The following is a 16358-nucleotide window of genomic DNA, read 5'->3' as shown; positions in this document are numbered from 1 at the left end:
AGAGCACTGCATAGCTCTGGCTTACAGTGGTGCCTAGGATTGAATATGGGTCGAACTCAAAACCTCAGGCAGGAAAATATTTTTGCATAAACATTATGCTATCTCCCCAGCTCACAAAAATCATTTTTTAAATGTCTGCTCATCTCTCAGTAGTAATCACTATCATTTTATTTTTTTTTTATAGTTGTTACTTGAGGGAGCTTAGTCTGTTTTTCTGAGGTGTAGAAATGAAGCTCATATATGCACTCTCCCACATGAGAGCACTCACACCAGAAGCAGGTTCAAGGTGCTGTGATGTCTTTGTCTGTGTCTCTCCCTATCTGTCTCAATCTGAAATTAAAAGTAAGGAAGCAGAGTCAACTGGGAGCTGTTGAGTTGCTCATGTGTGAAACCCCAGTAGGAAAGAAAAAGAGCATGGTTCAACAAATGGTATTAATTTACCATTTACACCTGGACTTTTGTTCTTGGGGAATCTTGATTACTGATTTGGTCTCCACACTGTTGAGGCTGCCTGCGTCTCCCTGATTCAGTCTTGGAAGGTTATATGAGTCTAAAGGTATGTCCATGTCTTATAAGTTGTCCAGTTGTTTGCATATAGATGTTCCTAATCTATAAATGTTCCTAATAGTTTCTTATTTGTGTTGCTATGTTATCAGTTGTGATTTCTCTAATTTCAGATTATTTCTCATGGTTTTCTTAGTGAGCCTAGTGGAGGGTGGTTCCCTGTCTTATTTAACCTTTCAATGAACCAGCTCTTGATTTTTTTTTAATTATTTTATTTATTTATTCCCTTTTGTTGCCCTTGTTGTTTTATTGTTGTAGTTATTATTGTTGTTGTCGCCGTTGTTGGATAGGACAGAGAGAAATGGAGAGAGGAGGGGAAGACAGAGAGGAGGAAAGAAAGATAGACACCTGCAGACCTGCTTCACCGCCTGTGAAGCGACTCCCCTGCAGGTGGGGAGCCGGGGTTCGAACCGGGATCCTTATGCCGGTCCTTGTGCTTTGCGCCACCTGCGCTTAACCCGCTGCGCTACAGCCCGACTCCCCCAGCTCTTGATTTTATTGCTCTTTTGTATCAACTTTTTGGTTTCCATTTTCTGATTTTTATTACTTCATTTCTGCTGACTTTAGGGTCTGTTTATTTATTACTCCTAGTTCCTCCAGATGCAATGTTAGATTGTTTGAGTTATTTCTTTTTCAATGTGAGCCTGTACTAGTGTAAATTTTTCTTTTAATACCACTTCTTCTTCTAGCGTTTGCCCTTCTTCCGTAGCCAGTCAACAGCGTCAGGTTGAAAGCTGTCAGGAGCTGCTTGTTGCTGGCTTTGAAAGTAACTGGGATCCATGTGGATTCAGTCTGCTAGGAAGGATCGTCAGTTTCCCCAATGAATGGGTACTCACGGGATGCACCACGAGAAGGTCGATCCAATGCATCCCACTTAGGTTGTATCACATAGGGTCTGCTTATTTATCCCTTTATTTTCATTGTCCTCTATGTAACGTTTTCTTTCCCTTTTAATTTCTTCATTGCCCCCAAGTGTTAATTTAAATGACAGTATTAAACAATATGTGCAAAAAAAGGTTCTCATAAAAACTAAAATGTTCAAAGTGTTAAATTTATAATAAACTGGCTAATATTTTCTTTTTCTGATTCCAGAGATCTTACAGTGATAGTACTCTAGACTTGCATGCCTAACATCCCAGAGGTTCCAGGTTCAGTCCTTGGCACCACACATTTGTCCCAGCTCACCAGTGCTCTGGTGTCTCTCTATCACTTATTCTCTCATAAAAATAAAGTTTGAAAAAAATCCTTTTTCCACAGAGTTTAAACTTGAGATTTTGAATTTGTATTAATACTTTCTTCCAATTTTCTTTTACAGCAATTTGAGATTTTTGATGATTGCATTAGCATATGCCATACCACTTGGGGTATTTGCTGGCTGGTCTGGAGTTCTGGATTTAATTTTAACACCAGTGCATGTCAGCCAAGTAAGCATTTTATTTCTTTATATATTTAGAACACTTAAGTTATAGTTATTGCGTATATAGTCTTTATTTTTAGCCTCACGACCTGGATAAAGAATTGCCCTTTGCCTATACAGTAGGATGCTATGGTACTGCAGTAGGTATCTTCTTCTCTCTCTCTCTCTCTCTTTCTCCCTCTCCCTCTCTCTCTCCATATATATGAAAAAGCCATTCCAGAGTAGTGAAGCTGTGATGACAGAGAGAGAGAGTGATTTGGAAGAGCAAATAGAAAAAATCCACTGGTTGGTATGCTAATCTACTGTATGACTAAGCCACAGTTTATCCAGTCAGTTCTGATGGCATTTGGATTACTTATAGTATTTTTACCATCTCAAACAATAAAGTATAAACATTTTCACACATATTTCTCCTTGCATCTCTGTACACATCTCTATTCATATATATGTAGAAATAAAATTACTGATTAGTGTGTATGCCTACTTTGATAGATAATGCAAAATTTCCCAAAGTGACTAAATCAGTTTGTAGTCCTAGCAAGAATACATGAAACATTTCACTGTTTCACATCATTTCCAATACTTGGCAAAACTGTATTTTTAATATAGACGTGCTAACCCCTATGCATTTGTATGCTTTTATAGTACCTCCACAATATGCTTTTAAAGTATTTATTGTATATTTAAATGTCCATTTTTTATTAACATACCTGTTCAAAATAAAATCTCCAAAAGAATATTGGTCTTCTCAATGTTGAAATTCAAGGTAAAGTAATTTTCCCCATCTAAATAGGATAGTTGTTTGGGCTTTGAGAAAATTGGCATCAGGGGGAGACAGTATAATGGTTATGCTAAAGACTTTCATGCCTGAGGTTCCAAATATCTCGGGTTCAATCCCTGGTATCACCATAAGCCAGAACTGAGCGATGCTCTGGTTAAAAATAAATAAATAAAACAAAACGTGTCATGCAGTAGGCAATTTAGTTTTCAGAAGAACTTTTTCAGGAGTAGTTTTTCCTGAAATGTTTTCGGAGAATGGAGATTTAATTCTAGTATAATTATGCAATAGAGAAAATGGCTTGCATGTGTAAGGGCAGGATTTGAACCTTGGCACCAAATATGGTGGAGTGGCACTCTGAGGTCTCTGTGATTAGAACATTAAATTAAACTACAATTTTAAGTAAAAAGAATTCTAAGCCCCCCCCCCCAAAAAAAACCCTTTAATAATGAAGGTATAATGAAGTCATTTCAGACCAAAATAAAAAACAAATTTTAAACAATATCACTTGTCATAGTTAGGGGCACATGTTACAGTATGCAAGTACCTATGTTCAAACCCCCATACTCCACTTGCAGGGAGAAAGCTTCATGAGCAGTGAAGCAGTGGTGCTCTCTCCCTTTCTATCCCCTTCCCTCTTAACTTCTCTCTGTCTCTGTCCAATAAATGTATAAAATATTTTTAAGAAAATTTTGCCACAGATAATACTGAACAAAACAATCACACTAAAGATTGTTCTTAAAAGAGAAAAAACTAATCACATGAGAAAGATTAGATATAAAACAATGAAGAACACAAAATGTACAAATATGAACATGAATCTAAGCAAATATTGAATATATAAGCAGTAGCAATATTGTCCAGTGCAGTCTATTGGCACCAAAGTTAGTTCAAGGGTTAAATTGTTAAAGGCTGGGGCCAGGCAGTGACGTACCTGGCTAAGTACGCACATTACAATATGCAAGGACCAGGGTTTAAGCCCGATCCACACCTACAGGGAAAAGCTTCATGAGCAGTGAAGCAGGGCTCTCTTTCTCTTTCCCTATATCCCCTCCCCTCTCAATTTCTCTGTCTCTATCCAATAATAAATAAATTAAAAACTGTTAAAGGCTTCTAAGGGCCTTGGACTATCTGGAAGAAGTAAAAGATTCAGTTTATAGGGGGCTAGGCAATAGCACACTGGGTTAAGTGCACATGGTGTGAAGCACAAGGACTAGCATGAGGATCCCAGTTCAAGCCCTCAGCTCCCCACCTGTAGGAGGGGTTACTTCACAGGCAGTGAAGTAGGTCTGCAGGTATCTTTCCCCCTCTCTCACTTCCCCTCTTTTCTCAATTTCTCTCTGTCCTATCCAACAACAGCAACAGCAATAACAACAGCAACAAGGGCAACAAAGTGGGTGGGGCAGCGGGGATGGCCTTCAGGAGCAGTGGATTCATAGTGTAGGCACCAAGCCCCAACGATAGCCCTGGATGCAAAAAAAAAAGTTCAATTTATAATAGGTGCTAATAAGTCGAGTGTGAAGTCTAGGGTAACCACTTCGTAGTAAAGGTCTATAACTACTAAGCTAATCAAAAATAATACTTACTGAAGTAGAAGAAAAGTAAGAAAGGATATATTGGGTAGCCAAAATGAAAACCAGTAGTAGATGCTAGACCTAGACCTAAAGTTATCAATAATTACATTAAAAGAAAGTAGACTAAATATACAATTAAAACACAGAGATTGTAAGACTGGAGTAATTTTTAAAATGATGAGTAAGAGGCAAAAATATGCTTGAATAAATTAATACAGTAAGAGCATTAATAGGTTGCTAAGATCAGCTATATTTGAATTACTTGCAAAAATCAACCATATTTCTATATGCTACTCAACATAAAAATAAACTAAAATTACCAATTGTAATATCTTCAAAAAGTATCAAATGCCTGAAAATAAATGTGAATAAAATATATATTGAAGAAAACTTTGCAGAAAACTGCAAAACTCAGAGACACTAGAGTCTAATTAAATGAAATACAGTGATCCTGGCTTCAAAGGTTTACTACTGTAACAAAGTTAATACTGTAGTTCATCTACGAACTTAAAATGTTCTCGTCAAAGTCCCAATAAAAGGGAATACCATTATACAACGTAATCAAACTTAATTATAATGCTAGGATACTTACAACAATCTGACATTGACACAGAGATAGACAAATTGAACTAGAGGAAAAAAGTAGCTTACAAACACATCCATAATGTCACCCCATAAAACAAAGATGACACCAGAGAACAATGGGGAGAATTTTCCTCTTTGAAAAAATTCTAGGTTAATGGATATCAATATGCAAAAACAAACTTCAGTCCTACCTTAAACAAGCAGATTTTGGTTAATCCTTTATTTTAATCATTCCAATCAAAGTGGCCCTTACTCTGTTATAGTCCATGCTCCTTGATGCTAAAATTTGGCTTTTCTGGTATCTCAACAGAAGCCAAAAATGTTAATGAGGATTACCACTCTGGCTGGGCTGAACTCCAAGAGCACAGCACTACTTGCCCTCTCTTTATTTGTTCTACTCTCAAAAATATAGCAGTCTCTATGTTAAGATTCTGGTAGCTTTGCTCTTTACATGCATAGTCAGTTTCTCAACCAAGAATTACTGGGCACTCCATACTGTCTTCTAGAAGCCTCTATATAGCTTCTCTTTACAAGTCAGTAAGAAAAAGTAACCCACTCTCAAACAAGTAACTCTCTCATTAGTAAATAAATAAAACTTTAAAAATAATATATGAGGGTGGGAGAAATAGCATAATAGTTATGCAGAAAGACTCTCATGCCTGAGGCTCAATGGTCCCAGGTTCAATCTCTCCCCCCCCCCCCGCATGTACACATACACCACCACCACCATTAGCTAGAGCTGAACAGTGCTCTGGTAAAATATTAAGTAAAAATAATACATATACATGATAAGGTATTTCTAAATTGTTCTGAATAAGGTAGGCCATAAAGTTAAGAATGTGATAAATGGAAAAGCATCATCAATCAGATAATAATAGCATCTGAACTTTATTGAACATTTCCTATATATTGATCCATATAATGGGTAGTAAAACATAATATCCACAAAGCTAGTAAATGGCAGAATGTGAATATTTTCTCAGGAGCAAAATTCTATCAGTGTCCCCCAAGTATTCCGCCCCACATTTTTCTCTCTGGTATTTTTCCAGTATCTTCAGATACTTGCAGATGTTGCCAGATGTTCAGCACTTAATTATTTTCTGGTAGCTCTATGTATATTGGTAATACTTAAATTTTTTGAGGTGACTCACCATCCATTGTCCTTTTCCTGCTTTTTTAAAAAATAGCTTCTAGGGAGTCGGGGGGAAGTGCAGTGGGTTAAGCGCACATGGTGCAAAGCAAGGACCGGCATAAGGACCCGGGTTCGAGCCCCCCCGCTCCCCACCTGCAGGGGAGTCGCTTCACAGGCGGTGAAGCAGGTCTGCAGGTGTCTGTCTTTCTCTCCCCCTCTCTGTCTTCCCTTCCTTTCTACATTTCTCTCTGTCCTAACCAACAATGACGACGACAGCAATAACAACAACAATAATAAACAAGGGCAACAAAAGGGAAAATAGATAAATAAATAATAATTTTAAAAAATTTAAATAGCTCCTAGGATAATTCTAGGCATTTACTGCATATGTGAAAGACATTTGTTAGTGGCATTCATTATTTTGTTGCTTTAAATATTCCAATTTAATCAAAGTCATATTTACTTAGATAAGTTTAGACTTATATAATTCATACAGGAGCCATTTCATATTATTCATATTCTTTTTTATTTTTTATTTATAAAAAGGAAACATTGAAAAAACCATGAGATAAGAGGGGTACAATTACAGACAATTCCCACCACCAGATCTCCATATCCCATCCCCTCCCCCGATAGCTTTCCTATTCTTTAACACTCTGGGAGTATGGACCCAACGTCATTGTGGGATACAGAAGGTGGAAGGTCTGGCTTCTGTAATTGCTTCCCCACTGAACATGGGCATTGACTGGTCAATCCATACTCCCAGCCTGCCTCTCTCTTTCCCTAGTAGGGTAGGGCTCAGGGAAGTGGAGCTCCAGGATACATTGGTGGGGTTGTCTGCCCAGGGAAGTCTGGTTGGCATCATGCTAGCATCTGGAACCTGATTAACAAAGAGAGTTAACATACAAAGCCAAACAAATTGTTGAACAGTCATGAACCTAAAGGCTGGAATAGTGCAGATGAAGAGTTAGGGGGTCCTCCATTTCTTAGATAGCTAGTAGGCATATTAGTTATATTCCAAAGGGCCTGTGGCTGTACTAGTTTGTTGTTGGTTATTCTCCCTGAGCCTGAAATCTGATATGCAGTTGGATCCTAGTTATTGTCTGGGGAGATGATGTCATGGCTGGAAAAGGAACAGAAAGCTGGATCAGGGAAGAGAGTAGCCCTCTAATATGGAAAGGTGTATAAATATTCTTGATTGTAGACCCCATGGATTTGATTTGGTCTGGAGCCCATATTCAGCTTAGAAACCTATGTGACCTCTGCATCCCTATAGATCTGAGCTCACATTCTGTGGTCATGAGTAGGAACGTTCCAAGCTGCTCCAATATCAGGACCCATCTTCCTCAGGTGTAGCATACAGTATGTTGTCCAGCCTCCCTTGGGAGGGTAGAATATTCTCTACCATTATTGAGGGCAAGGTCCTATGGGGGTCCAAAAAGAGGTCTGTTTTGTTGTTCCTGATAGAGATGACCAGTAACAATAGAGGGAGGGATTTATTCGAGGTCTAGGCTCATCTTGTCTGTTTGGGAATCTCAGGACTCTCTGACTAGGGCCCCAGCTGATGGGGTGGGCTGATAGTGACTAAAGAGTCATCATTAAAGTATGCCAGTCTTTTGTCCTTATTCAGCTTTTACAGTCCTTGCTTTGCTAAGGTTAGCTTTGGAGTGAGTAAGAGAACTGTAATAGGAAGTAGGTGAGGAGGGTATCTAAGTAAATTAGATACTGTTTCATTAGGAACTTTATACTGACTCACTGCAGACTATTGTGTACTTATGCTTTCAGGTATATATTTTGTCCTAATTTATGGATACATGTGAACTGTATCATACTGTATCTCACAGGACCTAGTCTATATCTAGGTTTTGGGACTTTGTTAGGCAGTGAACCACCTCGAATGGAATTAGAGAATACTATGAAAGGAAAGGTCTCACACCCGAGAAATGAGGCTGAAGTGTGGACATTTCATGCCTGACATCTCTGGACACAGTCTGAAGTGAAGCATGCTGAGGTGGTACTCATTGCGTTGATTAGGTTGGTATCAGCGGATGCAATATCATTTGGTATGAATTGAGAGAAGCTTGCAGGAAAGTGAGCCCCACCCTAGAGATTCCAGGACTGGGGGAAATATAGGCTCTAAAGAGGAAGCCAGAGGTTCCTACTGTCTTAGGGTTTAAGAAGACAGTAGATAGTTACTGCTGCAATCAAATTATTTGGCAATTGGGTTAACTTTGAAAAATCCCTTTGTTAGGATTTGCTGTATCATACACACCATCACCATATTTTATGTCCTTTGACATTGTTTGTATATAGCTGTGCCACCAGTTGCTTCTGTTCTCCCTGGTCTAAGCTTTTAAGAGAGTCAACATATCAAAGACTCAGCCTATGTATTAAAAAGACTCAGGCTATGCTTTAAAAAGTTTGAGACATACAATCAGTTTTTCCCTTCTCATATTAATTAGTTATTTATATGACTACAAATTAATAGGAGTTTACATAAACACCATTCCCACCACCAAAAGACTGTGTCCCATCCCATATCCGCCCCCCCCCCTTGCCACCCCAGGAAGCCAAACATCCACCCTCACCCCAGGGTTTTTACTTTGGTGCCCTACTCCAGATTCAGTCAAATCCTGCTTTTGGTTTCCCTTTCTGTTCTTCTTTCTCAACCTCTGTTTATGAGAATAATATTTAAGAATATTATTTATATTCTTAAATAGTATGTTGAACACTGATTGCTACTTAGCTTTTTAGCACATTGATTACAGGTGACTCTTTGTTCATACTTTCTAACATACAGTATGATGAACTTGAATTAAATGTACCTACCACTTTCTTTACAGGTGGATGCTGGCTGGATTGGATTTTGGTCCATAGTTGGAGGCTGTGTTGTTGGAATAGCTATAGCAAGGTGAGATTATTTAATGTTAAACATGTGAAAGAATTGACCCAGAAAAAGACAAAGAGAAATTGGTCCTCTCAATCAATGTTAAAATTCAAGGAAAAGTAATTTTCCCTGTCTAAAACGACAGTTGTTTGGGTTACAAGAAAATCGACATGCAGTAGATAGAATTTGCTATTTATAAGAATCTTTTCAAGAGTATGCCATCTCAAATTGATTGTGGAGAATGGAGATTTATTTCTAGTGTAATTAAGTTGCTTCTTTCATATTGTTACCTACTAGCACTTGCAAACAGAATCCAAAGATACCCTCCTCACCTACTTCCTATTATAGTTCTCTTACTCACTCCAAAGCTAACCTTAGCAAAGCAAGGACTGCAAAAGCTGAATAAGGACAAGAGACTGGCATACTTAATGATGACTCTTTAGTCACTATCAGGCCATCCCATCAGCTGGGGCCCTAGTCAGGGAGTCCTGAGATTCCGAAACAGACATGATGGGCCTAGACCTTGAATAAATCCCTCTCCCCATTGTTACTGGTCTTCTCTATCAGGAACAACAAAACAGACCTCTTTTTGGACCCCCATAGGACCTTGCCCTCAACTTGGATCAACAATGGTAGAGAACATTCCATCCCCCGAAGGGGGATACTGTATGCTATACCTGAGGAAGATAGGTCCTGATATTGGAGCAGCTTGGAACATTGACCACAGAATGTGAGCTCAGATCTGTAGGGATGCAGAGGTCACAGAGGTTCCTAAGCTGAATATGGGTCCCAGATCACATCAAATCTATGGGGTCTACAGTCAACAATATTTATCATACCTTTTCCATATTTGGGAGTTACTCTCTTCCCAGGTCCAGATTTCTGGTTCTTTTTCCAGCCATGACATCATTTCCCCAGACAATAACTAGGATCCACCTGCATATCAGATTTCAGGCTCAGGAAAAAAAAAAAAAAGCTAGTATAGCCACAGGCCCCTCGAGATATAACTAAAATATGCCTGCTAGCTATCTACAGAACAGAGAATCCCCAGCTCTTCATTTGCACTACTCCAGCCTTTAGGTTCATGATTAGTCAACAACTTGATTGGGTTTATATGTTAATTCTCCTTTCACCCACCAGGTTTCAGATGCTAGCATGGTGCCAACCAGACTTCTCTGGGCAGACAACCCCACCAATGTGTCCTGGAGCTCCTGTTCCCCAGAACCCCACCCACTAGGGAAAGAGAGAGGCAGGCTGGGAGTATGGATCGATCGACAGGTCAATGTCCATGTTCAGCAGGGAAGCAATTACAGAAGCCAGACCTTCACAATGATCCCACAATGATCTTGGGTCCATACTCCCAGAGTGTTAAAGAATCAGAAAGCTATCAAGGGAGGGGATGGGATATGGAGTTCTGGTGGTGGGAATTGTGTGGAGTTGTACCCTTCTTATCCTATGATTTTGTCAGTGTTTCCCTTTTTATAAATAAATAATAAAATAAAACAATCCATGGAGAGATGATAATAAAGCATGTTGATAATTAATTAGAATTGAAAAACATAATTTGTAAGGGCATCTCTAGAACTATTCTGGAAAAAGTAAATCCCTGCTAGCAGATATTATTTCTGCTTACTTGGCAGGTATGTACATATGGTTATCCCATTTTGATGAATATTAATAAAGCTTTCCAGTTTCACCAAACTCTCTTTTGTGTTTAACCCTTTATGACAGAATAAAGAATTAGTTGGAAGAAGGAAAATACCTTATTCTAAAAAGAAAAATATGGGGACTGGGAGGTGTCGCACCCACTTTGGTACATGTATTACCAAGCGCAAGCACCCAGGTTCAGGCCTCTGTTCCTGACCTGCAGGGGGTCTGCTTCACAAGCAGTGAAGCAGGTCTGCAGATGTCTGTCTTTCTGTCCCTCCATCTCCCCATCCTCTCAATTTCTCTATCCTATCAAGAAAGAAAAAATGGCGATCCAGGAGTGGTAGATTTGTAGTGTTGGCATCAAACCCTAGCAATACCCCTGGATGCAATTAAAAAAGAAAGAAAAAGGAAGAAAGAAAGAAAGAAAGAAAGAAAGAAAGAAAGAAAGAAAGAAAGAGAAAGAGAAAATGCCATTCATTTGGGTGACTGACCAAATACTCAATATTCCTTTTTTTAATTAATTTATAAAATATAAAACAGTAGGATTAGAGGAGTACAATTCCACACAACTCCCACCACCAGAACTCTGCATCATATTCCCACACCCCAATCCCCCCCCCAAAAAAAAAGCCCTCCAAATCTCAATCCCTTTGGGAGCATGGACTCAGGATCATTATGGGGTGCAGAAGGTGGAAGGTCTGGCTTCTGTAATAGTTTCTCCACTGAACATGGGCATTGACAGGTCAATCTATACCAGGCTGTTTCTATCTTTCCCTAGTGGGGCAGGGATATGGGGAGGTTGGGGTCCAGGGTACATTTGTGGGGTCATCTGCCTAAGGAAGTCAGGTTGGCATCATGGTAGCTAGCATCTGCAACTTGGTCATTGAAAAAGCATTAAGATATAAAGCTGAACAAATTGTTTAATAGTCAGAAACCTAAAGGCAAGAATATAGCAGATGAGTTTGGGGGTCTCCATTTTGGAAAAATGTAGTAGCTCTATTTTAGATTATTCCAAAGGGACCATAACTTTACTAATTTTTGCCTGCACCCAACAGTTAACATGCAGGTGGACCAAAGGTATTGTCTGGGGAGATGGCATCAGAGTTGGAAATAGGACTAGAAAGCTGGATCAGGGCAGAGAGCTCCCAAATATGGGGAAAGTATGTACGTATGATTTTTATGGTGTCTTTTTTTAGGTCTTTCTACTTGTTTGCTGATTTGGGTCACTGCAAACTATTGTGTACACTCAGTATTTCTAAAAAGATTACCTTCAGGATGGCTTTTGGTCATGGTTTAAACAAATGGGGAGTTTATTATAACAGCAACAAGCAATGGGGCAGAGATATCAGCTAGTCATTATGGCTAGAGAGCCATGAGTCTTTTAAGCTAAGCTTACCAGAGCTTGGCTATACATGTCCAGGTTCCCGGGAGAGGTGGCATGGCAGAGGTCCTAGGAGAAGAAGAGCAGGCACCAAGAGCATGCAGGGAAAGAGAAAGCTCTGGCAGACTGGTGTTTAAATCACTTTTGACACACTCAAATCCCTTGTCTGTCAGCCTGATATCAGACATAGGTCAGCTATACATTAATTACGTTCATTTCCCAACCATGCTAATTATATCCACTCATGTCCCAACAATTTCCCCACTTCTCGTATAAACATGGACAAGATGCTCAGGGTCTGTGTTCATGCCCCAACAACCAACTTCAGAAATAATTTAACCCTGTTTAATTAAAAACTAAATTGGCAGTCTACTTTATTAGACAGAAAATAATCTAACTACATATTTGGGGAGATCAAATTAGATAACCAGCAATAAGAAATGTCTAAAAAATCAAAAGTAATATAAATCACTTCGGTATATAAATACTTAAATATAGTTAGCACAGGGTAGTATATCTAAACCTACAGTTTGTATAGTATTTCCTAGATAATAAAAAAAATAGATTGGCATTATATTTCTAAATAATTTTGTCTGAAATTTTTTGAGGAAAATATAATAGTAAAGCCTAAAAAAGAGGAGTAGGAAGATAACTATTTGTAGGAAATCATACTGATATGGAAATACGTTAACTGTCACATCTGATAAGACTCATATCTAATTTTCTAATTAAATATCCAAATCAATTATAGTGAATCATCATTTACCAATCTATTCTGAACACCAAATGGGTCAAAGAGGGGACTGTTATGTATCAGAAATGGCATATCATATGTGCCTTTCTCTTTATTTTCTTTTTACAGCCCCCTTAATTTTCAGTATGTAGAAATAGAACTAGAGGGGAAAATTAGGAAGAGGACATTTCTGTTTTTAATTTGTTGAAACAGTGGTTCTAAAAATTACTGCCCTTGCTCTGGGAATTGAAATCAGTCATAGCTATATCCTTGGCCTAAAATAAATTTTAAAGTTGTTTAATAGGGACCAGTAAAATAGCTCACCTGGGAAGACACTTGCTATACAGTGCACACAATCCAGGTTGAGCCCCCATATACCTCATGGGGGTATACTGTGGCACAGAGCAGGACTTTGGTGCTGTTTTCTATTGTCTATCTGTCTGTCTGTCTATCTGTCTGTCTGTCTATCTATGCATCTATTCCCTGTCTCTCACTAAAATTTGGAGACAAAACTGGTGAAACCCTAGCAACAACAACAAAGTTATTTTTATAGCAGTTTGTAGGATCCCTTGGAGAAAAAGTCCTTATAGGCATGTGTGCTGTCAATGATTTTTTTTTCCTTCTAATTTTGTTGGTAAGGCCACTACTAAATTTAGTGCCCTAGTCCTAATAGTGTACTTTAATGATCAATTAGAAAAGACTGTTATCTACACAAAATTGCAGACCAAGAGGTCAGTTTATCCTTAAGTCTCTATAAAACTTTCTCACTGAAAAAATCAAGAGGGAAGAGGGAGAAAGCTTCACCACTTGTGAAGCTTCCCCTCTTTACATGGCAACCAGGGGTTTGAACCCAGGTCTCTGTGAACTGTAATGCATGCATTCACCCAGCCCCTATACATTGTAATCTTTTAATATTGTAACAAAATATTAATAAAAAATTTAAAAATTAAAAAAAAACTTTTTTACTGTTCAACTTCACTCAACTCTGATTATACCAGAAATCTGTTTTATTCTCTCATACCTAGCCATCTGCTTATCTGGCAAGCTCATACATTATTCCAAAATTCAAAGTGTTTGGTGAGTGTGGAATTAAAGTAAAATATTTTTATTGTCCTGAGGAACATTTATGGCAAGCAGTGAAACCTTGAGCATATAAGACTTTTCTGCTTGTGAACTTTCATGGATGAGAACACACCTAAGTCACTGGGCAAAGATGCATCCCTTTTTCCCACCAAAAGATGGCATCAGTTCCCATAGGAAGTCATTTTGCCATGATAATGATTACAAATATGACTAACCATATCAAAAGATAATGCTAACAGTCATATTATTACTATTAAAATTAATTTTAAATATATATTTATTCCTTTTGTTGCCCTTGTTTTATTGTTGTAGTTATTACTGTTGTTATTGATGGTGGTGTTGTTGGATTTTTTTTTTAATTTTTTATTTAAGAAAGGAGACATTAACAAAACCGTAAGATAGGAGGGGTACAACTCCACACAATTCCCACCACCCAATCTCCATGTCCCATCAACTCCCCAATAGCTTTCCCATTCTCTATCCCTCTGGCAGTATGGACCCAGGGTTATTATGTTGTTGGATTTTCAAACACCAAAGAGAAAACCTGATAATGTCACATATAGGGGTGGGGTAAGTTTTCTTATAGTAGGAGCAATTATGAAGGCCACAATAAGTTGGAAATAGATGCTGCCAGAAGATTGTGCCTGTATAATCAACAGTTACTAGCAAATGAGGAAAAGTGATTGGCAAAAGGAAAAGGTCTGGACCATTACCTAGCAATAGGTATCTCTACCAGAAGCCTTTTAGTTTCATGTTAATTCAAGAAAAAGATAAAGATTTTGAGAAATTAAATGCCATGACATGTTGTTCACAGTGTTATAGAATAGTCTTAACTATTCCATGGCTATTCTCTCACAAAGCTTATCATCTGGTAGGGAAGACAAAAATATACAGATAAAAACAAGATATTCTAGTAGAGATAAATGCTTTTTTAACCAAGTGTAGAGTGAGCATGGAGAACCTTGTTGAACTGAGTATATATGTATGGCATATGAAGATAGAAAGATGTTAGGAAACAGGACAAGTAGAAAAGTTATATGTTGCTGGGAGAAGCAGCCTTAGCATGTATGAGAAACAGAAAGTCAGTCTCTTTTCTTCCTTTTCTTTCTCTTTATTTTTTCATTCCTTTTCTTTCTCTCCCTCTTTTTTTTTTTTTTTTTTATTGCCACCAGGCTTATCACTGGGGCTTGGTGCCAGCACTGTGAGTCCACTGCTCCTCACAGCCATTTTTCCCCTTTTTTTTCCTTTCTATTTTGTTCTGATAGGACAGAGAGAAATTTAGAGGGAGGAGGAGATAGGGAGAGAAAAATATAGATACTTACAAACCTGCTTCACCACTAGTGAAGGGCTCCATCCTTGCTCATGGTAATGTGTGCACTTAACCGGGTACGCTACCGCCCAGACTCCATATGTCAGTCTGTTTTCTAAAACTAGAAATATGTGGTCCAGAATGTGGTGCACTGGGTGTGGACTCTTAAGCGTTGGCATCCTGAATTTGATCCTCAGTGTAATATGTGCCAGAGTGAGGCTCTGGTTCTTCTCTCTCTCTCTCTCTCTTTGACAAATAAATGGAGTGATATTTTATTTTATTTTATTATTTTATGTTAAGGAGAGATACAGAAGGAAAAAGAGAGAAAGATACCAGACCACTGTTGAGTGCTGGTACCTAGGATTGAACCTAGGATCTCACCGACTCATGCCTGTCTTTTGCATAGCCATTATGTTGTCTCCCCAGCCATATATATATATATATATATATATATATATATATATATATATATATATATATATATATATATTTGCCTCCAGGAATATCACTGGGACTTGGTGCCTGTACTACAAATCCACTGCTCCTGGAGGCTATTTTTTCCCTTTTGTTACCCTGGTTGTTTATCATTGTTGTTGTAGTTATTGCTATCATTGTTGGATAGGACAGAAAGAAAATTTTTAAACTAGAAAATTATGGAGAGTCGGATGTAGCACAGCGGGTTAAGCACACATGTTGCGAAGTGGAAGGACCAACGTAAGGAACCCAGTTCGATCCCCTAGCTCCCCACCTGCAGGGGAGTCACTTCACAAGCAGTGAAACAGCCCTGCGGGTGTCTTTCATTCCCCTTCTGTCTTCCCATCCTCTCTCCATTTCTCTCTGTCCTATCTAACAACGACTACACAATAAAACAAAAAGGGCAACAAAAGGGAATAAATAAATATTTTTTAAAAAGAAAATTATGTGTTCAATATAGGATATTTGGAAATTATTGAAAAATATAAAGAAAATTAAATGGCAGAATTTATCCTGTAAGTTAAAAATCCTAAAACAACATTTTGTATATTTTGTAAGAGAAAAGAACATTTATTACAAGGTAACTATTTTCACAGTCATACAAAATGCATCAACTTCTTAAAAAGCAAAAAGCTTGCGAAATTGGGCAGTAGCACACTGGGCTAAGCGCACATAATACTAAGTGCAAGGACCTGTGTAAGGATTCCAGTTTGAGTCCCCAGCTTCACATCTGCAGGGAGGAAGCTTCACAAGTGGTGAAGCAGGTCTGCAGGTGTCTGTCTTTCTCTCTC

General features: G+C 38.3%; 1 protein-coding gene across 3 annotated transcripts in view; it reads left to right on the top strand.

Moving 5' to 3' along the window:
• Positions 1–16358, top strand: part of SLC49A4 (solute carrier family 49 member 4) — a 95706-nt gene that overhangs the window by 43988 nt on the left and 35360 nt on the right. For 2 of the 3 annotated variants that reach the window (XM_007533127.3, XM_060198266.1), the window contains exons 5-6: positions 1880–1988; positions 8894–8961. In XM_007533127.3, the coding sequence (XP_007533189.1) occupies positions 1880–1988; positions 8894–8961 (177 nt within the window). Of the gene's footprint in view, positions 1–1879; positions 1989–8893; positions 8962–10077; positions 10206–16358 lie in introns of those variants that run through there. The other variant, XM_060198265.1, reaches the window with a different exon arrangement.

This window comes from Erinaceus europaeus, chromosome 9 (assembly GCF_950295315.1).
Source record: "Erinaceus europaeus chromosome 9, mEriEur2.1, whole genome shotgun sequence".
Taxonomy (NCBI): Eukaryota; Metazoa; Chordata; class Mammalia; order Eulipotyphla; family Erinaceidae; genus Erinaceus; species Erinaceus europaeus.
Note: the sequence above shows the minus strand (reverse complement) of the source record. Positions and strands in the feature narration are given on the sequence as shown.